Source organism: Haliotis rufescens, unplaced genomic scaffold (genome assembly GCF_023055435.1).
Source record: "Haliotis rufescens isolate VD_foot unplaced genomic scaffold, xgHalRufe1.0.p SCAF_14, whole genome shotgun sequence".
Taxonomy (NCBI): domain Eukaryota; kingdom Metazoa; phylum Mollusca; class Gastropoda; order Lepetellida; family Haliotidae; genus Haliotis; species Haliotis rufescens.
The window spans coordinates 36,531,572-36,555,322 of NW_025963824.1; the positions used below are offsets into that span (position 1 = coordinate 36,531,572).

Sequence of the window (23,751 nt, forward strand, 5' to 3'; positions counted from 1 at the left end):
ACAGGCAGTCGGTTTTGTTGGATCACAGAATAACTGAATTGTCTCTAAAAATGAGTAGTATATGTTTATGTGAACAATCTTACTGGAATTCTGTGTTCTGTAGAGCCACGATATGTCCTGAAATGTGTGCTCTTTACTGAAGGACGAAGTGTCAGATGCAGTAGCATAAGTTAGGGGAATATCCCATTTATATCTGCAAAGAAATATTGAAATATATGTAATGATCAACTATATATATATAGTAGGTTAGCTAAGTACTTCGGCGCCATTTTGTCATCTACGCTAACGGTATCTAAGACCCTGACATACACGTTACAAAAAAAAAGAACTCTGAATAAAATCTGAGCAGGTGGAAGGGGGTGTGGTATTTCTTCCTGAGATAAGCATTTAATATGTATTTAAAAGCAAGAATCACACGTCGCAGACAAAACCAATACCGTTTGCAAATCTGTTTTCATTAATTATTATATGTCTGTGCATATGTGTATTTTAACGCGTCCCTGCATTAATGTGTTTACAAAATCACAGTAGCAACATACCCGTATTTGGCTCCATCGTCGCTGACGTCCGCGCTCATGTTGGTTTGGAATAGCTGTTGACTGACTTCGAGGGCCCCTGATCGTGGTATTGTAACCATGACAACCGGATAATGCATTTGTAGTAGCCACGGTTCCAATAAATCTCCAACGTTCACACTAATGTTTTCCTTTGCAGCTTCCTTCAATAGAATGACAGAGTGTGTGTTCAGTGTTCAGTGTTGAACCGAAACAAAATATTCAGGTGGCTCAGTAATAATGGAAAATAAAATCCACGAATCAACATGCAGATGAACCATCATTCATATTACCTGACATCTTGTACTTAAACCGTTATTGAAGTAGCTGATATGATGTATCTTAACCGTTAATCAATAACCTGACACCATGTACATGACCCGTTATTCAATCACCTAACAACAAGTATTTGAACCTTTAATGAATTACCTGACAATAAGTATTTGAACCTTTAATGAATTACCTGACAATAAGTATTTGAACCTTTAATGAATTACCTGACAACAAGTATTTGAACCTTTAATGGATTACCTGACAACAAGTGTTTGAACCTTTAATGAATTACCTGACAATAAGTATTTGAACCTTTAATGAATTACCTGACAATAAGTATTTGAACCTTTAATGAATTACCTGACAATAAGTATTCGGCCCTTCAATGAATTATCTGACAACAAGTATTTGAACCTTTAATTAATTACCTGACAATAAGTATTCGGACCTTCAATGAATTATCTGACAACAAGTATTTGAACCTTTAATAAATTACCTGACAATAAGTATTTGAACCTTTAATGAATTACCTGACAACCGTTATTCAATTACCTGACAATAAGTATTCGAACCGTTAATCATGTGCATGTACCTGACAACACGTATTTGAACCGTTAATCAACTATCTGACAAGTATTTTAACAGTTAATCAAGAACCTGAAAACATGTAATTGAAATGTTAATAAATTATCTGAGAACATATAGTTGAACCGTTAAACAATGACCCGACAACATGTATTTTCGACCCGTCATTGAAGTATCTGACAACATTAATTTGAACCGTTAATCAATTAGCTCACGACAAGTACTTAAACCGTAAATAAAATTACATTATAACATGTTTTTGAACTGTTAATGAATTACCTGACGACATTACTTAATTATCTGATCATATGTATTTGAACAAGCATTTAACTTCTTGACATGTATTTGAATCTGACCTGGCAATGGGCATCAGTTATTAAAGTACACAATTACCCGATTTTGACCAGGTATTTTTTACCAGTATTGAAGACAGAAACATACCTGAGCATATCTGTCGCTGTACGTGTCTGACAACCCCGGAATATTCGAGTTAGAATATGTCTTCAGCAACCCAGCCGACTATGCTTGTCGAAAGAGGCGACTAACGGGATTGGGTGGTCAGGCTCGCTGACTTGGTTGATGCATGTCATCGTATCCCAATTAGGTGGATCGATGCTCAGGATGTCAACAACTGGAGTGTCTGGTTCAGAGTCGATTATTTACAGACCACCGTCATATGGCTTGAATATTGCTGAGTGCGGCGTTAACAACAAACAAACAAAACAAAAAAACGTGCCTGACAGTCTTAACCGACGAATGCTGGGCCCACTACTGGTATATAACAAACTAAAACAGCACAATGTGAATATTAATAAAGATATATCATTATGTGAGTCATGCTAACAATGTTTTCAATTTAATTATGATTATGTATATAAGGAAGTGTAATACATGTAATCACTACCTCATTGAAGACTGTCCACAAGTCGGAATTTTCCACTGATCCGTACTGATGCTTGAATAAGTACTCCTGGAAGCATACAGCACACATGTGATATATAAAGTACTCCTGGAAGCATTCAGCACACATGTGATATATAAAGTACTCCTGGAAGCATACAGCACACATGTGATATATAAAGTACTCATGGAAGCATACAGCACACATGTGATATATAAAGTACTCCTGGAAGCATACAGCACACATGTGATATATAAAGTACTCCTGGAAGCATACAGCACACATGTGATATATAAAGTACTCCTGGAAGCATACAGCACACATGTGATATATAAAGTATATGAAATGCATCTGAAAAGGCCAAACGTAAGTGAGTGAGTGAGTGAGTTGGGTTTAACGCCGCTTCAAACAGTATTCCAGTTATATCACGGCGTGTCAGCTTAATGTGTGAGGAAAGCCCGGAGTGATGCAGGTCTCGGACGTTTACCACTTCGGTGAAACCCACGAGCACGGGTATGGTGCTGACAGACTCAGAAACATAATCGGGGCGCACCGGCAGCTGTTAATGGTAAAGACAGACCAATCAGGTAACAGCAAGGTGATCAAACATACATCGAATCGGAATAGTTGTGTAATATTGTTATCATATCTACAAACATGAAACAACATTTACGTTTCTTTGAGACCAGCGCCTCACCTTATTATTATTATTTAGATATATGCATAAAGATTCATAGTGACAAAACACTCTCCACAAGACTGTATAACAAGAGGGATGACTTCAACTTTCCAATTGTCAACTTTCCCTTCATGTCGAGCAATATTCCACCAGCTCCAGCCTTTGGTGTTTACATTTCACAACTTTTGAGATACAATAGTCCTTGCTCTTTGTACCAAGATTCCTTGCTTGTCATGCTTGTCGTAAGAGCCAACTGACGGGATCGGGTTGTTAGGCTAGCTGACTTGGTTGAAGCACGTCATCGATCCCAAATTGCTGGATTGTCTGGTCCAGACTCGATTATTTACAGACCGAGGTGTATTTTAAAGAGTGCGGCGTAAAACAACAAACACATGCTTATGACATACAATCGACTGTACTTTATGCAATGATTACTATTGGATATGGAAAGGGTTTCGTCGCTTTATTTGCTGCCTTTTCATTCCTTGTCGTGGGCACGGGTGGCCCAGTCGTCTAAGGCGCCGCGATTCGCTGTGCAGAGTTGCGGCCCTTGGGCACGCCAGAAACCTATGATCCTGGGTTCGAATCCCGGTTCGCCCTGATTATGTTTCTAGGTTTATCAGTACCATACCCGTGCTCGTGGGTTTCACCGAAGTGGTAAACGTTTGAGACCTGCATCACTTCGGGCTTTCCTCCCACAATAAGCTGACACGCGTGATATAACTGGAATACTGTTAAAAGCGGCGTTACATCCAACTCACTCACTCACTCATTCCTTGTAGTTCTTTGTTCTGTGGCGTCTCATCAATGTGAGCCCTGGTTGCTGTATGCTCTACCAGAAATGTTCACGTGTTCACGTTCCGCTCGCCGACCAGCCTCTGTACTTACAGTTCAGGATTTCTACTTAATGCGGAGGTCACACCTGCTTGAATGTATAACATCAGTGCAGATAGCGACGTGAAGATTATGCTGACACAGCAATCTTAGCTTTTCATTACAAAAGCTAATTGGTGAGAGTTTGTGAGACGTTGTTGCCGATGTATCACAGATAAAAAATCTAGCGGGACACATGTGATAACCTTTACAAGCACGCCAAATGTTACCGACAAACGGAATAAAAATTACGAGTATTTCCGGTGTATTAATTAGAGTCATATTAACAGGTTGTGTAATGGATTTGTTTACTTGTTATAGATAACTATTATTTTGCCCTTAGAAAATGGTAAAATCCAACATACTACTGATTGGTGGGGGCGGTCGGGTAGCCTAGTGGTTAAAGCGTTCGTTCGTCACGCCGAAGATCCAGGTTCGAATCTCGACATGGGTACAATATGTGAAGCCCATTTCAGGTGTCCCCCGCCGTGATATTGTTAAAATATAGCTAAAGGGGCGTAAAAACCATACTCACTCAGTGATTTGTACCCCTTTTAATTCTTGACCAAAATTGAAAACTGAAGGAATAACCCACAACATAAAAAGAATATGACGTTCATCACATGAATGTATACTGAACCGCAAAAGAAACGTCACCATGGATAGACATTTGAGAAAACTTTTTTGTCCACTGTAAACATACTTTGAGATACATTTAAAAGATAAAAACTTGGCAAAAACTGATAATCAAGGTTGAAAATAAAGTGTCAAATGTTCTTAAGGTGAAACACAACACTAGTCTCTGTGAAAATGCCATCACAAGTCAGTATCTCGTGTGTCCGCCATGTGCGTTGATGACTCCCGTGCAAGGTCGATACATGGATGGATGAAGCGGTTGGTGAAGGCCATCGGCACTTGAGCTCACAATCTGAGGAACGCCTGACGCAGTTCAGCTGCAGTTGTCGGCCTTGGTCGGACGTCACTCAGCCGTCTTTGAATCTTGTCCCACAGGTGCTCAATGGGATTTAAATCGGGACTGAGGGCTGGCCACTGCATGGTTCTGATGTCATTCTGCTGGAGGAAGTCTCTTGTTACTATCGCAGTGTGAGCACGGGCGTTATCATGCTGAAACTCGTGGTTGCGGCGACGTGCGAAATGAGGTATGGCGTGTGGTCTCAAGACTTGATCAATGCACCGACCTGCTGTGACACCATTGCCTCTCCCTGGACCGTTGTTCTGGAAGACCACAGGGCCGACCCTCTGTGCAAGACCAATTCCACCCCACACCATGATGCTCGGACCACCCCACTCTCTCTCAACAACACAAGCATCCGCATAACGTTCCCCACGGCGTTGCCAGACTCTCTCTCTCTCTCTCTCTCTCTCTCTCTCTCTCTCTGTGTTATCTGCAGTTGAGATACAGTAACGGCTCTTGTCTAAGGAGAGGACTGAGGACTCCTGGTGGCGCCAATGCCGGTGCTTTGTGTTGCCCACCGAAGACGGTCCCGCTGATGACGTGGTGTCAGAATGGTTCCTCGGTGTGGCCTGTAGCAGTGGAGGTGTCTGCTCGTCAATCGTCGACGGACGGTATCCGCACTAATGTGTCGCTGGTGTGTCCCCATGGTCTGTCGAGCAGTTTCCGCAGCAGTAACAAAACGAACTTGAAGATGCTGTCGCACAATCTGACGATCCTGACTTTGGGTGGTGACCCTTGGTCTTCCACTACTTGGTCGGTCATCTGCAGTGTTGGTGGTCTGGTACCGTTGCTGGAGCCTGTATATGGTCCTTACGCGGACTTGAAATGTATTGGCTACTTGTCGGGCGGTTTGTCCAGCTTGCAATCGTCCAAGGTCTTTGTGTCGCTGATTTCTTGTAAATCTTGGCATGTGGTAGCAATTCAATAACGTATGAATGTTATCCGATCTGGGTCGATTTTCATAGGACAAGAAAGGTGGGAATACATGTGCATTTCAATTTGCACGGAACTCACGTGCATCGGGTTACCATGGCCGTTGCCATGATGCGTTTGGGCGATAGGTTATATTGCAATCTGCTTTGTTTTTTATCATAAAATTTCTTTTTTCTGGACAAGGTAATGTTAAATTTGAGAAACTTTGACAAAAATTATCGACATATTTACATGACAACTTTTCATGCAATGTTATTAGGGGTGACGTTTCTTTTGGGGCTCAGTATATATAGCTTTCACAGGTGTACATCCCGCCTTACAGCTTGTACTTGCATTAATTGCTTTCAGGAACAGTTCCTCTCCGAAGATCAGACGCAGCATCCGTACGACACTGGCTCCCTGTCGACACAAATGTTTAAATATCAAGCCATGCATACACAACACTAGCTTCCTGTCAATACAAACCACATATTTGTATATCTAGCCATGCTTACACAAGACTAGCTTCCTGTCAATATGAACCACATATTTGTATATCTATCCATGCATACAGTGCACTAGCTTCCTGTCAACACAAGCCACATGTTTGTATATCTAGCCATGCATACACAACACTAGTTCCCTGTCAATATAAACCACATATTTGTATATCTAGCCATGCATACACAACACTAGTTCCCTGTCAATACAAACCACATATTTGTATATCTAGCCATGCTTACACAAGACTAGCTTCCTGTCAATACAAACCACATATTTGTATATCTATCCATGCATACAGTGCACTAGCTTCCTGTCAACACAAGCCACATGTTTGTATATCTAGCCATGCATACACAACACTAGTTCCCTGTCAATATAAACCACATATTTGTATATCTCGCCATGCATACATAACACTAGCTCCCTGTCAATATGAACCACATGTTTGTATATCTCGCCATGCATACAGTACACTAGTTCACTGTCAATATAAACCATATATTTGTATATCTAGCCATACATACAGTACACTTGCTCCCTGTCAATATGAACCACATGTTTGTATATCTAGCCATGCTTACAGTACACTAGCTCCCTGTCAATGTAAACCACATGTTTGTATATATACCCATACATACAGTACACTAGTTCACTGTCAATATAAACCATATGTTTGTATATCTAGCCATACATGCAGTGCACTAGCTTCCTGTCAATATGAACCACATGTTTGTATATCTAGCCATGCATACAGTACACTAGCTTCCTGTCAACACAAGCCACATGTTTGTATATCTAGCCATACATACAGTACAATAGCTCCCTGTCAATATGAACTACATGTTTGTATATCTAGCCATACATACATTACAATAGCTCCCTGTCAATATAAACCCTTTGTTTATATATCTAGCCATGCATACAGTACAATAGCTCCCTGTCAATATGAACCACATGTTTGTATATCTAGCCATGCATACAGTACACAAGCTTCCTGTCAATATGAACCACATGTTTGTATATCTAGCCATACATACAGTACAATAGCTCCCTGTCAATATAAACCCTTTGTTTAAATATCTAGCCATGCATACAGTACAATAGCTCCCTGTCAATATGAACCACATGTTTGTATATCTAGCCATGCATACAGTACACTAGCTCCCTGTCAATATAAACCACATATTTGTATATCTAGCCATGCATACAGTGCGCTATCTTCCTGTCAATATAAACTACATATTTGTATATCTAGCCATGCATACAGTGCGCTAGCTCCCTGTCAATACAAACCACATGTTTGTATATCTAGCCATCCATACAGTACACTAGTTCACTGTCAATATGAACCACATGTTTGTGTATCTAGCCATGCATACAGTACAATAGCTCCCTGTCAATATAAACCCTTTGTTTATATATCTAGCCATGCATACAGTACACTAGCTCCCTGTCAATATAAACCACATGTTTGTATATCTCGCCATACATACAGTACACTAGTTCCCTGTCAACACAAGCCACATGTTTGTGTATCTAGCCATGCATACAGTACACTAGCTCCCTGTCAATATAAACCCTTAGTTTATATATCTAGCCATGCATACAGTACAATAGCTCCCTGTCAATATGAACCACATGTTTGTATATCTAGCCATACATACAGTACACTAGCTCCCTGTCAATATAAACCACATGTTTGTATATCTAGCCACACATACAGTACACTAGCTCCCTGTCAATATAAACCACATGTTTTTATATCTAGCCATGCATACAGTACACTAGCTCCCTGTCAATATAAACCCTTAGTTTCTATATCTAGCCATGCACACAGTACAATAGCTCCCTGTCAATATGAACCACATGTCTGTATATCTAGCCATACATGCAGTACACTAGCTCCCTGTCAATATAAACCACATGTTTGTATATCTAGCCATACATGCAGTACACTAGCTTCCTGTCAATATGAACCACATGTTTGTATATCTAGCCACACATACAGTACTCTAACTCCCTGTCAATTGAAACCACATGTTTGTATATCTAGCCATACATACAGTACACTAGCTCCCTGTCAATATAAACCACATGTCTGTATATCTAGCCACACATACAGTACACTAGCTCCCTGTCAATATAAACCACATGTTTGTATATCTATCCATGCATACAGTACACTAGCTGTCTGTCAACACAAACCACATATTTGTATATCTAGCCATGCATACAGTACACTAGCTTCCTGTCAATACAAGCCACATATTTGTATATCTAGCCATGCATACAGTATACTAGCTCCCTGTCAATAAGAACCACATATTTGTATATCTAGCCATATATACAGTACACTAGCTTCCTGTCAATATGAACCACATGTTTGTATATCTAGCCATACATACAGTACACTAATTCACTGTCAATATAAACCCTTTGTTTATATATCTAGCCATGCATACAGTACAATAGCTCCCTGTCAATATGAACCACATGTTTGTATATCTAGCCATACATACAGTACACTAGTTCCCTGTCAACAGAAACCACATATTTGTATATCTATCCATGCATACAGTACACTAGCTTCCTGTCAACACAAGCCACATGTTTGTATATCTAGACATGCATTCAGTATACTAGCTCCCTGTCAATATGAACCACATATTTGTATATCTAGCCATACATACAGTACACTAGCTTCCTGTCAATATAAACCACAAGTTTGTATATCTAGCCATACATACAGTGCACTACCTGTCTGTCAAAACAAGCCACATGTTTGTATGTCTAGCCATGCATACAGAACACTAGCTCCCTGTCAATATAAACCACATGTTTGTATATCTAGCCATACATACAGTACTCTAGTTCCCTGCCAACACAAACCACATGTTTGTATATCTAGCCATGCATACAGTACACTAGCTTCCTGTCAATATAAACCATATGTTTGTATATCTAGCCATGCATACAGTACACTAGCTTCCTGTCAATATAAACCCCATGTTTGTATATCTAGCCATGCATACAGTACACTAGCTTCCTGTCAATATAAACCACATATTTGTATATCTATCCATGCATACAGTACACTAGCTTCCTGTCAATATAAACCACAAGTTTGTATATCTATCCATGCATACAGTATACTAGCTCCCTGTCAAAACAAACCACATGTTTGTATATCTAGCCATGCATACAGTACACTAGTTCACTGTCAATACAAACCACATGTTTGTATATCTAGCCATGCATACAGTACACTAGCTCCCTGTCAATACAAACTCCATGTTTGTATATCTAGCCATGCATACAGTGCACTAGCTTCCTGTCAATATAAACCACATATTTGTATATCTAGCCACACATACAGTACACCAGTTCACTGTCAATATAAACCCCATGTTTGTATATCTAGCCATACATACAGTACACTAGCTTCCTGTCAATATAAACCACATATTTATATATCTAGCCACACATACAGTACACTAGCTTCCTGTCAATATAAACCACATATTTGTATATCTAGCCATACATACAGTACACTAGCTTCCTGTCAACACAAGCCACATGTTTGTATATCTAGCCTTGCATACATAACACTGGCTCCCTGTCAATATGAACCACATGTTTGTATATCTAGCCACACATACAGTACACTAGTTCCCTGTCAATATAAACCACATGTTTGTATATCTAGCCATGCATACAGTATACTAGCTCCCCGTCAATATGAACCACATATTTGTATATCTAGCCATACATACAGTGCACTAGCTTCCTGTCAATATAAACCACAAGTTTGTATATCTAGCCATACATACAGTGCACAAGCTTCCTGTCAACACAAAACACATGTTTGTATATCTAGCCATGCATACAGAACACAAGCTCCCTGTCAATATAAACCACATGTTTGTATATCTAGCGATACATACAGTACACTAGCTTCCTGTCAACACAAGCCACATGTTTGTATATCTAGCCATGGAAACAGTACACTAGCTTCCTATCAATATAAACCACATGTTTGTATATCTATCCATGCATACAGTACACTAGCTTCCTGTCAACACAAGCCACATGTTTGTATATATATCCATGCATACAGTACACTAGCTTCATGTCAATATAAACCACATGTTTGTATATCTAGCCATGCATACAGTACACTAGCTTCCTGTCAACACAAGCCACATGTTTGTATATCTATCCATGCATACAGTACACTAGCTTCCTGTCAACACAAGCCACATGTTTGTATATCTAGCCTTGCATACATAACACTGGCTCCCTGTCAATATAAACCACATGTTTGTATATCTAGCCACACATACAGTACACTAGTTCCCTGTCAACACAAGCCACATGTTTGTATATCTATCCATGCATACAGTACACTAGCTTCCTGTCAACACAAGCCACATGTTTGTATATCTAGCCTTGCATACATAACACTGGCTCCCTGTCAATATGAACCACATATTTGTATATCTAGCCATACATACAGTACACTAGGTTCCTGTCAATACAAACCACATGTTTGTATATCTAGCCATACATACAGTGCACAAGCTTCCTGTCAACACAAGCCACATGTTTGTATGTCTAGCCATGCATACAGAACACTAGCTTCCTGTCAATATAAACCACATGTTTGTATATCTAGCCATGCATACAGTACACTATCTTCCTGTCAACACAAGCCACATGTTTGTATATCTAGCCATGCAAACAGTACACTAGCTTCCTGTCAACACAAGCCACATGTTTGTATATCTATCCATGCATACAGTACACTAGCTTCATGTCAATAAAAACCACATGTTTGTATATCTATCCATGCATACAGTACACTAGCTTCCTGTCAACACAAGCCACATGTTTGTATATCTATCCATGCATACAGTACACTAGCTTCCTGTCAATATAAACCCCATGTTTGTATATCTAGCAATACATACAGTACACAAGCTGCCTGTCAATATAAACCACATGTTTGTATGTCTAGATTCAGATTCATGAGTTCATCTGATTGTGACAACAATCTAGACGTTATAATGTTAGGCAACTGGTTCACACACATCCTGTCGATATTGGTGTAGATATATCAGATTCAGATTCATGAGTTCATCTGATTGTGACAACAATCTAGACGTTATAATGTTAGGCAACTGGTTCACTCACATCCTGTCGATATTGTTGTAGATATATCAGATTCAGATTCATGAGTTCATCTGATTGTGACAACAATCTAGACGTTATAATGTTAGGCAACTGGTTCACTCACCTCCTGTCGATATTGTTGTAGATATATCAGATTCAGATTCATGAGTTCATCTGATTGTGACAACAATCTAGACGTTATAATGTTAGGCAACTGGTTCACTCACCTCCTGTCGATATTGTTGTAGATATATCAGATTCAGATTCATGAGTTTATCTGATTGTGACAACAATCTAGACGTTATAATGTTAGGCAACTGGTTCACTCACCTCCTGTCGATATTGTTGTAGATATATCAGATTCAGATTCATGAGTTCATCTGATTGTGACAACAATCTAGACGTTATAATGTTAGGCAACTGGTTCACTCACATCCTGTCGATATTGTTGTAGATATATCAGATTCAGATTCATGAGTTCATCTGATTGTGACAACAATCTAGACGTTATAATGTTAGGCAACTGGTTCACACACATCCTGTCGATATTGTTGTAGATATATCAGATTCAGATTCACGAGTTCATCTGATTGTGACAACAATCTAGACGTTATAATGTCAGGCAACTGGTTCACTCACATCCTGTCGATATTGTTGTAGATATATCAGATTCAGATTCATGAGTTCATCTGATTGTGACAACAATCTAGACGTTATAATGTTAGGCAACTGGTTCACTCACATCCTGTCGATATTGTTGTAGATATATCAGATTCAGATTCATGAGTTCATCTGATTGTGACAACAATCTAGACGTTATAATGTTAGGCAACTGGTTCACTCACATCCTGTCGATATAGTTGTAGATATATCAGATTCAGATTCATGAGTTCATCTGATTGTGACAACAATCTAGACGTTATAATGTTAGGCAACTGGTTCACTCACATCCTGTCGATATTGTTGTAGATATATCAGATTCAGATTCATGAGTTCATCTGATTGTGACAACAATCTAGACGTTATAATGTTAGGCAACTGGTTCACTCACATCCTGTCGATATTGTTGTAGATATATCAGATTCAGATTCATGAGTTCATCTGATTGTGACAACAATCTAGACGTTATAATGTTAGGCAACTGGTTCACTCACATCCTGTCGATATTGTTGTAGATATATCAGATTCAGATTCATGAGTACATTTGATTGTGACAACAATCTAGACGTTATAATGTTAGGCAACTGGTTCACTCACATCCTGTCGATATTGTTGTAGATATATCAGATTCAGATTCATGAGTTCATCTGATTGTGACAACAATCTGGACGTTATAATGTTAGGCAACTGGTTCACTCACATCCTGTCGATATTATTGTAGATATATCAGATTCAGATTCATGAGTTCATCTGATTGTGACAACAATCTAGACGTTATAATGTTAGGCAACTGGTTCACTCACCACCTGTCGATATTGTTGTAGATATATCAGATTCAGATTCATGAGTTCATCTGATTGTGACAACAATCTAGACGTTATAATGTTAGGCAACTGGTTCACACACATCCTGTCGATATTGTTGTAGATATATCAGATTCAGATTCATGAGTTCATCTGATTGTGACAACAATCTAGACGTTATAATGTTAGGCAACTGGTTCACTCACATCCTGTCGATATTGTTGTAGATATATCAGATTCAGATTCTAGTTCATCTGATTGTGACAACAATCTAGACGTTATAATGTTAGGCAACTGGTTCACTCACATCCTGTCGATATTGTTGTAGATATATCAGATTCAGATTCATGAGTTCATCTGATTTTGACAACAATCTAGACGTTATAATGTTAGGCAACTGGTTCACTCACATCCTGTCGATATTGTTGTAGATATATCAGATTCAGATTCATGAGTTCATCTGATTGTGACAACAATCTAGACGTTATAATGTTAGGCAACTGGTTCACTCACATCCTGTCGATATTGTTGTAGATATATCAGATTCAGATTCATGAGTTCATCTGATTGTGACAACAATCTAGACGTTATAATGTTAGGCAACTGGTTCACTCACCTCCTGTCGATATTGTTGTAGATATATCAGATTCAGATTCATGAGTTCATCTGATTGTGACAACAATCTGGACGTTATAATGTTAGGCAACTGGTTCACTCACATCCTGTCGATATTGTTGTAGATATATCAAATTCAGATTCATGAGTTCATCTGATTGTGACAACAATCTGGACGTTATAATGTTAGGCAACTGGTTCACTCACATCCTGTTGATATTGTTGTAGATATATCAGATTCAGATTCATGAGTTCATCTGATTGTGACAACAATCTAGACGTTATAATGTTAGGCAACTGGTTCACTCACCTCCTGTCGATATTGTTGTAGATATATCAGATTCAGATTCATGAGTTCATCTGATTGTGACAACAATCTAGACGTTATAATGTTAGGCAACTGGTTCACTCACATCCTGTCGATATTGTTGTAGATATATCAGATTCAGATTCATGAGTTCATCTGATTGTGACAACAATCTAGACGTTATAATGTTAGGCAACTGGTTCACTCACCACCTGTCGATATTGTTGTAGATATATCAGATTCAGATTCATGAGTTCATCTGATTGTGACAACAATCTAGACGTTATAATGTTAGGCAACTGGTTCACTCACATCCTGTCGATATTGTTGTAGATATATCAGATTCAGATTCATGAGTTCATCTGATTGTGACAACAATCTAGACGTTATAATGTTAGGCAACTGGTTCACTCACCTCCTGTCGATATTGTTGTAGATATATCAGATTCAGATTCATGAGTTCATCTGATTGTGACAACAATCTAGACGTTATAATGTTAGGCAACTGGTTCACTCACCTCCTGTCGATATTGTTGTAGATATATCAGATTCCGTTTCATGAGTTCATCTGATTGTGACAACAATCTGGACGTTATAATGTTAGGCAACTGGTTCACTCACCTCCTGTCGATATTGTTGTAGATATATCAGATTCAGATTCATGAGTTCATCTGATTGTGACAACAATCTAGACGTTATAATGTAAGGCAACTGGTTCACTCACATCCTGTCGATATTGTTGTAGATATATCAGATTCAGATTCATGAGTTCATCTGATTGTGACAACAATCTAGACGTTATAATGTTAGGCAACTGGTTCACTCACCTCCTGTCGATATTGTTGTAGATATATCAGATTCAGATTCATGAGTTCATCTGATTGTGACAACAATCTAGACGTTATAATGTCAGGCAACTGGTTCACTAACATCCTGTCGATATTGTTGCAGATATATCAGATTCAGATTAGACTGGTGAGTGCATGTGATTGTGACAACAATATGGATATTATGATGTTAACCAACAGGTTCATTCACCTGTACACGTTGTGCTAGAAATATCAGATTCAGATTGATGAGTTCATCTGATTGTAGACGTTATAATGTTAGCCAACTGGTGTTACCTTGTAGTAGAGGATCTTGTCAAACCTTGGAACTTCTTTCACAAGAGGCCAGTGTTTGTTTGCGTCGTGGATAAATAAAGGATGGAGTTGGTCTACCACAAAGCATTCATCCTGAAAAAAATAGGAAACAACAATAAGAAACCTACAATATTCAAAGTTCTTGATACTATTGTAGCTAAGCGCTCTGTAACTATGACAACCAACTATGTCTGAATCCAAGGTAACTATGACAACCAGCTTTGTCTGAGTCCTCTGTAACTAAGAAAACCAACCAAGTGATCCCATTGGAACTACCTTTGGCAACCAGCTATGTCTGAGGTCACTGTAACTATGATAACGCCCATTGTACACGACAACATACCACATCGGACCGTTGCGACGTCTGCAAGTGGCTGCTGCTATGGCAACCTGGTGTAAAATATATTAAATCTAGTGCTACAGGCCTACGAAACCCTAAACATTTGTTTAATGGAAGCATCAGGATTTTCAAGGACACGTCGTGTGCTGGAGTGATGCCAATGTACTGAGAGATGCTATTATCCACTAATTCTTTCCTATTCTCTTTGTTTTACACCACAAGGCTTGGCAATGGAGATCTACTTTCAGAATGCATTTATCAAATGTAACATGCGTGTTCAACACGATACTCCGAGGAGTGTTTTAACTTAAGAACCGTCTACATGCAAGAACCAGAGAGAATACGAACACCTCGGGATACCTTATTGTGAAAGACTACACTCGTCGTGGTATAAACGAATCGAACGACCGAGGGCAAGAGAAATACCTTGCAGACAACTGAAGTCATGACATGTATGATTGAACACCCTGTCATCACCTGCCCCGGTGGCGCAGTGGAAAAGCTGTGGGTTACAATACCAAACATTATATGTAAGGTTGCAGGTTCGATTCACATCATGGTATTTTCCTGTGAAAATATTCATGTGACTTTTAACCAGCCATATCAAAAGGTTGTTTATTCGGTTCAAATGTTTTGGTTTGGTTTGTTGTTAAACGCCGCGCTCAGCAATATTCCAGCTATATGACGGCGGTCTGTAAATAATCGGGTCTGGACCAGACAATCCAGTGATTAATATCATGAGCATCGATCCACGCATTTGGGATCGATGACATGCATCAACCAAGTCAGCGAGCCTGACCACCCGATCCCGTTAGTCGCCTTTTACGACAAGCATAGTCACCATTTACGGCAAGCATGGGTTGCTGAAGACCTATTCTGCCCCGGAATCTTCACGGGTCGGTTCAAATGTAAAACCTCCAAGCAGGTCTCACTTGAAAGTAGTTCCTCTCACAAAGTTACTATGAGACAGCAAGATACCTACAATACTGTAGCTTAAGTGACCCCGATTATTAAATGTGTGTCCGACCTGTCTCCATGAGGGATGGAGACTGTGTATCACGTAGAACTCAAAGAACACAGCGAAGCCCTCGCTCAGCCACACCCATCGCCACGTTGTCGGGGTGACCAAGTTCCCAAACCACTGAAACAGTCGAAACATTAGCAGTGAATTATGTCCTACGATTTAGAAATAATGAAGAAAGGGACTTCATCTATCTGAAACTACGTAATATGTCTAGTCCACATTTTTATTTATCAAGTGTTTGTTTGTTATTTAACGCCGCAATCAGCAATATTCCAGCTATATGACGGAGGTCTGTAAATAATCGAGTCCAAACCAGACAAATCATTGATTGACATCATGAGCATCGATCCACGCAATTGAAATACTATGATTGTTGGTTCGAATCCCGGTTCGCCCCGATTATGTTTCTTGGTTTGTCAGCTCCATACCCGTGCTCGTGGGTTTCACCGAAGCGTTAAACGTCTGAGACCTGCATCACTTCGGGCTTTCCTCCCACATTAAACTGACACGCTGCGATATAACTGGAATAGTCTTACAAGCGGTGTTAAACCCAGCTCACTCACTCACTCAGTCACTGTCAGGTCTCAAGTGTTACCTGGTGACACACTTCATGTCCAAGGAGAAGCATGGTTCCTAGTTTGGCCTTCCTGGAGTTGACTTCGGGGTTGAACACGATGTCTCTATACATGACTAGTCCCCAGTTCTCCATGGCTGCCCCGAGCCGACCCCGGATGACGATGTTATCTGCAAGTGTCAACACTGAATCATACTGCGCCATGTCTAGGACAAATAACACCGCATTCCGATTGGTTATTCTGAGTTTTCAACCAAAAAGAACATCCTCCGATTGACCTTAAAAGAGTGAATCAGATTGAACTTAAGTTCACAAGAGGCATAAATTCCAATTTATTGACATAGTTATATTTAAAACAAAACAGATTAAAAAAATTAATTACCCTCCACATATTGCAACACTAAATATTCGGAGAATATCCAAAAATACAAAATTTCGTGACTGTCAATGGCTTCGGCGATAATCGATTTGTGACCGTAAGCTGCCAAGGAGCCCTGATTGTGGCGTCGAATCCAGGTTTCGCCCCCATTAAGACCCTTATAGTTTTCGCAACAAAAATTCATAACGGTAAACGTCTCACAATGCAAGTGTTTGTTGCTTAACGTTCAACTCTGCAACGTGCATATTATATGACGGCGGCCTGTAAATAACCCAGTCTGGTCCTGACACACCGATGATTGCTGTTACGGACAACGTCCCATACCGTCGGGGCACGGTGACATGCAATCAACTACGTCATCGAGCCGGATGAGTCGATCATTAAGCCGCCAGGGTCAACCCAGCTGATGTTCATTTTAGTATTTTAGTTTGGGGACAGTGTCAGTGAACAGAGTCTCAAAATGTCCCTTAATTCAGTTAGTGAATGGAGCGTCCGCCCGGAGAGCAGAATGTCAGCGGGTCGATCTATGGCCGCTCCATGGGGTATCCAATAGGGAATGGCATCTCAGTGGGCTTTATAAAACAGGTATGATTCCGGTCTAGTACAAGCCCACACGCACGCACGCACGCACGCACGCACGCACGCACGCACGCACGCACCGACGCACCGACGCACGCACGCACGCACGCACATTCAGTTACCTATTTTTGAAAGTGGATAGGGGGGCCGGAGGTTCTGGTTAAACCACTCAAATATCCGTATTCCCTGCTCGTGGGCCATTGTCACTTCAGAAATAATGTCCGGCTCTGAGATGGTGCGATACTGAAATATAAAAGAAAAATATCTTAAATTACGCACCAGAATGTTTCATTGCCAGGTGTACCAGAACTTGCGCGTCAACGACACACGATGGGACGAATAGTCAACGTTGTTGATCTAACTGTTTGTAATATACATGGTAATTAATAAGGTATCGAGTATCCTAAAGAGACACCACTGTAACCTGAGTATCAATTCTAGCATGCCTTCTAATACACCGAAGCCATGCTCGCTGTCCAAGCTATACAACTAAGCCAGTGCATCTCGTGTTATTCAGTGTATCAGTGCTCTTACTCAGTCAGTGCGTCTAGTGTTATTCAGTGTATCAGTGCTCTTACTCAGTCAGTGCGTCTAGTGTTATTCAGTGTATCAGTGCTCTTACTCAGTCAGTGCGTCTAGTGTTATTCAGTGTATCAGTGCTCTTACTTAGGCAGTGCATCTCGTGTTATTCAGTGTATCAGTGCTCTTACTCAGCCAGTGCATCTCGTGTTATTCAGTGTATCAGTGCTCTTACTCAGTCAGTGCACCTCGTGTTATTCAGTGTATCAGTGCTCTTACTCAGTCAGTGCATCTCGTGTTATTCAGTGTATCAGTGCTCTTACTCAGTCAGTGCATCTCGTGTTAGTCAGTGTATCAGAGCTCTTACTCAGTCAGTGCATCTCGTGTTATTCAGTGTATCAGTGCTCTTACTCAGTCAGTGCATCTCGTGTTATTCAGTGTATCAGTGCTCTTACTCAGTCAGTGCATCTCGTGTTATTCAGTGTATCAGTGCTCTTACTCAGTCAGTGCATCTCGTGTTATTCAGTGTATCAGTGCTCTCACTCAGTCAGTGCATCTCGTGTTATTCAGTGTATCAGTGCTCTTACTCAGTCAGTGCATCTCGTGTTATTCAGTGTATCAGTCCTCTTACTCAGTCAGTGCATCTCGTGTTATTCAGTGTATCGTGCTCTTACTCAGTCAGTGCACCTCGTGTTATTCAGTGTATCAGTGCTCTTACTCAGTCAGTGCATCTCGTGTTATTCAGTGTATCAGTGCTCTCACTCAGTCAGTGCATCTCGTGTTATTCAGTGTATCAGTGCTCTTACTCAGTCAGTGCATCTCGTGTTATTCAGTGTATCAGTCCTCTTACTCAGTCATTGCATCTCGTGTTATTCAGTGTATCGTGCTCTTACTCAGTCAGTGCACCTCGTGTTATTCAGTGTATCAGTGCTCTTACTCAGTCAGTGCATCTCGTGTTATTCAGTGTATCAGTGCTCTTACTCAGTGAGTGCATCTCGTGTTATTCAGTGTATCAGTGCTCTTACTCAGTCAGTGCGTCTAGTGTTATTCAGTGTATCAGTGCTCTTACTCAGTCAGTGCGTCTAGTGTTATTCAGTGTATCAGTGCTCTTACTTAGGCAGTGCATCTCGTGTTATTCAGTGTATCAGTGCTCTTACTCAGCCAGTGCATCTCGTGTTATTCAGTGTATCAGTGCTCTTACTCAGTCAGTGCACCTCGTGTTATTCAGTGTATCAGTGCTCTCACTCAGTCAGTGCATCTCGTGTTATTCAGTGTATCAGTGCTCTTACTCAGTCAGTGCGTCTCGTGTTATTCAGTGTATCAGTGCTCTTACTCAGTCAGTGCATCTCGTGTTATTCAGTGTATCAGTGCTCTTACTCAGCCAGTGCATCTCGTGTTATTCAGTGTATCAGTGCTCTTACTCAGCCAGTGCATCTCGTGTTATTCAGTGTATCAGTGCTCTTACTCAGTCAGTGCATCTCGTGTTATTCAGTGTATCAGTGCTCTTACTCAGTCAGTGCATCTCGTGTTATTCAGTGTATCAGTGCTCTTACTCAGTCAGTGCATCTCGTGTTATTCAGTGTATCAGTGCTCTTACTCAGTCAGTGCGTCTAGTGTTATTCAGTGTATCAGTGCTCTTACTCAGTCAGTGCATCTCGTGTTATTCAGTGTATCAGTGCTCTTACTCAGTCAGTGCATCTCGTGTTATTCAGTGTATCAGTGCTCTTACTCAGTCAGTGCATCTCGTGTTATTCAGTGTATCAGTGCTCTTACTCAGTCAGTGCATCTCGTGTTATTCAGTGTATCGTGCTCTTACCCAGTCAGTGCATCTCGTGTTATTCAGTGTATCAGTGCTCTTACTCAGTCAGTGCATGTCGTGTTATTCAGTGTATCAGTGCTCTTACTCAGTCAGTGCATCTCGTGTTATTCAGTGTATCGTGCTCTTACTCAGTCAGTGCATCTCGTGTTATTCAGTGTATCAGTGCTCTTACTCAGTCAGTGCATCTCGTGTTATTCAGTGTATCGTGCTCTTACTCAGTCAGTGCATCTCGTGTTATTCAGTGTATCAGTGCTCTTACTCAGTCAGTGCATCTCGTGTTATTCAGTGTATCAGTGCTCTTACTCAGTCAGTGCATCTCATGTTATTCAGTGTATCAGTGCTCTTACTCAGTCAGTACGTCTAGTGCAACGCTACCTAAGCAGATAAGTTGCAAGTAACCGCCCTGATCTTGGGCGTTTGTTTGTTTGCTGTTTAACGCCGCACTCAACTCCCAGAGGTCTTCATAACTCTGACGATGGAAAGTTTATGGAACGGTCGATTGAGTTAAAGGTAATGTCTTCCTTATCGCCAAAAAATGGCATTTGAGATGCGTTTGGTTGGGTTTTTTAACGCCGCACTCAGCAATATTCCAGCTTTATGGCCGCGGTTTGTAAAAAATAGAGTCTGGACGAGCCAATCCAGTGACTGACATCAAGAGCATCGATCCACGCAATTTGGATACTATGACATGCATCAAACAAGTCAGCGAGCCTGACCACCCGATCCAATTAGTCACCTTTCACGGCAAGCAGGGGTTGCTGAAGATCTGTTCCACCCCGGATCTTCATATGTCCGACCTGATCTAACTGTTGTTGTGGCGGTATATACTCCTTAGGTACATCTACATATCTTCTGTGTTTTCGTTTCGTATTTAGATCTAGGCATGCGGATTCAGAGTGACAAAACACTCTCCACAAGACTGTCTACTTATCAATGGTCAGCTTGTCCTTTATGTCGAGCAATATGTAGGCCGCTCCAGCCTTTGATGTCTTCGTTACACGACTTCTGAGGTACAATGGGGCATGATATAATTTTAGAGAGCGTCACACGTGTCGTCCTCATAGTTGATTGACGGCGGTTAACCGCCTCCGTGGTCTAGAGGTAGAGCGTCCGCCCGGAAAGCGGAAGGTTCGGTGTTCGATCCCCGGCATCGTAATACCAAAAGACGTTAAAAGATGGTACTTGTTGTTACCCTGTCTGGCGCTCGGCACTAAGGGGATAAAACAAGGACTGGTCGGCTCGGAGTCAGTATACTGTGTCTAAGTCGGGTGTCATAACTGCGGTATGTTATCTCAGTGCGTTAGCACTATATGTAGGCATCAGTCCGGACTAGTACAAGAAGCCACACACACACGTGCATGCACATCGCTACATAAGTGCAATAATCTTGGACGCGATGTTAAACCCAATTTCACCTCGCCTTGACGGCAGTTACACATCCAAGCTTTCAAGAACGTTTTAACTGACATGACATTGTGGGATTTTATATTTGACGCGTCAGTGACAAAAACAATGTCTGATGTACCACTGCTTATTTGGACAAGTACCATATGACTTGCCCTTGCATGTGTTTGTGACGGGTTCCATCGGTGGAGCAGGATACGCTGACCTTGTCGTGGACACCTGGTAACACCACTATTAGAAAGTGATTCCTGTTTGTTTGTTGCTTAACGCCGCGCTCAGCAATATTCAAGCTCTAGGACGGCGGTCTGTAAATAATCGAATTTGGACCAGACAATCCAGTGATTGATAATTATGAGCATCGATCCACGCAATTGGGATACGATGTCATGCATCAGCCAAGTCACCGAGCCTGATCACACGATCGTGTTAGTCGCCTCTTACGACAAGCATAGTCACCTTTTACGACAAGCATGGGTTGCTGAAGACCTATTCTATCCCGGATCTTCACGGGTCGAAAGTGATTCCTAAACACATGCTCAAGATATAGTCGGAATCGTGCGGTAGACTGTTAACAGATATTTCTGATTATTAGAGGGATTTTTCCGCTTTTAGTCCCCGAATCTACGTACATTGAAAAACATGCTCCGTACTATACACGATTGTTTGTGGTGGTTGTACATTAGGAAATTATTTACATGTTATTTCCTTAGACCATGGGAAGAGTTTTCATTGCAATATTTTCATAAAGCATCCATGAAGACTGTAGTAGCAATCACTATCTGCTCGACTGCGTCTTACCATGACCCCTGTTGACGTGACGTTTTCCATGTAGTCGTAGTTGACGACCGCGAAGGCGAGGATGTAGATCGACATCTTGGGTGTCGTCTCGTAAACATCGGCAACATAGTTGTCTCCCCTGAAACATCATAATATTTGAAATCACCTCTGATTTGTAAGTGTGCGCGAATAGAAAACTCCTTTTTTGACCACATGTTGTTAGTTGTGGTATGTTGTATTAGTAAGGAAATTTGAACATACAGTTAACTACGGTTATAACAAACTCAAAGGGACCACTCATTTTTAGTTCGTAATAACCGCAGTTCGTTATAAACAAATATATAGCATATAAACAAAAAATGGCCGGGACTAAAAAATGAGTTTGTTATATCGGTAAGTTCGTTATAAGCGTGTTCGTTATAAACGTAGTTTACTGTACTTCGAGTTCCTGTCTGTGACAAAGCAGTTTTGTCATAAGACGTAATTAGGACTTAGTTTGAAGTTGATGAAGTTGATGAAGTTGATGATGTTGATGATGTTGATGATGCTGCACCAGCCACACCTTGGATCCTGTCGGATGATGTCCGTGTTGGACCACGATGTGTAGTTCCCCACCTTCCTCACCAGCGTAATGTTGAAGGTAGTCTTATAGCGAGGTTCATCGAAACAGGGAATCGCTTGTCGGGCTTTAGATGGTTGGAACTGGCTCACCGCAAAGTATCTGTAAGACAATTCGACAATAGTGTAGCACAATTATATAATTGTGTGAGTGAGTGAGTATGGCTTTACGCCGCTTTTAGCAATATTCCAGCAATATCACGGCGGGGGACCCCAGAAATGGGCTTCACACATTATACCCATGTCGGGTCTTCGGCGTGACGAGCGAACGCTTTAACCACAAGGTTACCCAAACGCCAACAATTATACAATGGTACATCACAAATACATGATAATGTAGCAAAGCCGAACCATAATATGACACAATTACACGCATGATATCATAATTACACAATACTCAGAGCTCGAGATAAGATGCGTATATGCGTAAAATACGCATTAAATAAACTGAAATACGCAGAAAAATCAAATCCTAGCGTATCAAATACGCAAGAAAAACTATAACGCTATATCATAATAAAATTAATGCATATATTACAACTTTTAGATAAAACGATTGCCTATATTACAACTGTTTGATGGTCTGATCGCGAAATCAGCTGATCGCGAAATTCACTTACCGACAGTTACATTGGGAAAAGCTGACGCGGCAAACATACTGATAGATGCCACTTGAAAAGCACATCTTGCCTAGTCAATGTACGTGTTGTATCCTGAATAGGCGCTAATTGGTATGGAATACTGTAAGGGACATTCTCGCGA

General features: G+C 40.7%; 1 protein-coding gene across 1 annotated transcript in view; it reads right to left on the reverse strand.

The window, feature by feature from the left end:
* LOC124113185 (aminopeptidase N-like) overlaps positions 1-23,751 on the reverse strand; it is a 47,895-nt gene that overhangs the window by 11,133 nt on the left and 13,011 nt on the right. Inside the window, exons 3-12 of the mRNA XM_046473459.2 lie at positions 22,934-23,092; positions 22,393-22,510; positions 17,975-18,095; positions 16,916-17,064; positions 16,324-16,437; positions 14,939-15,049; positions 6,108-6,173; positions 2,317-2,382; positions 540-718; positions 84-193 (exon numbers count right to left, since the gene is read on the reverse strand). Coding sequence (XP_046329415.2) covers positions 84-193; positions 540-718; positions 2,317-2,382; positions 6,108-6,173; positions 14,939-15,049; positions 16,324-16,437; positions 16,916-17,064; positions 17,975-18,095; positions 22,393-22,510; positions 22,934-23,092 — 1,193 coding nt within the window. The remainder of the gene's footprint in view (positions 1-83; positions 194-539; positions 719-2,316; positions 2,383-6,107; positions 6,174-14,938; positions 15,050-16,323; positions 16,438-16,915; positions 17,065-17,974; positions 18,096-22,392; positions 22,511-22,933; positions 23,093-23,751) is intronic.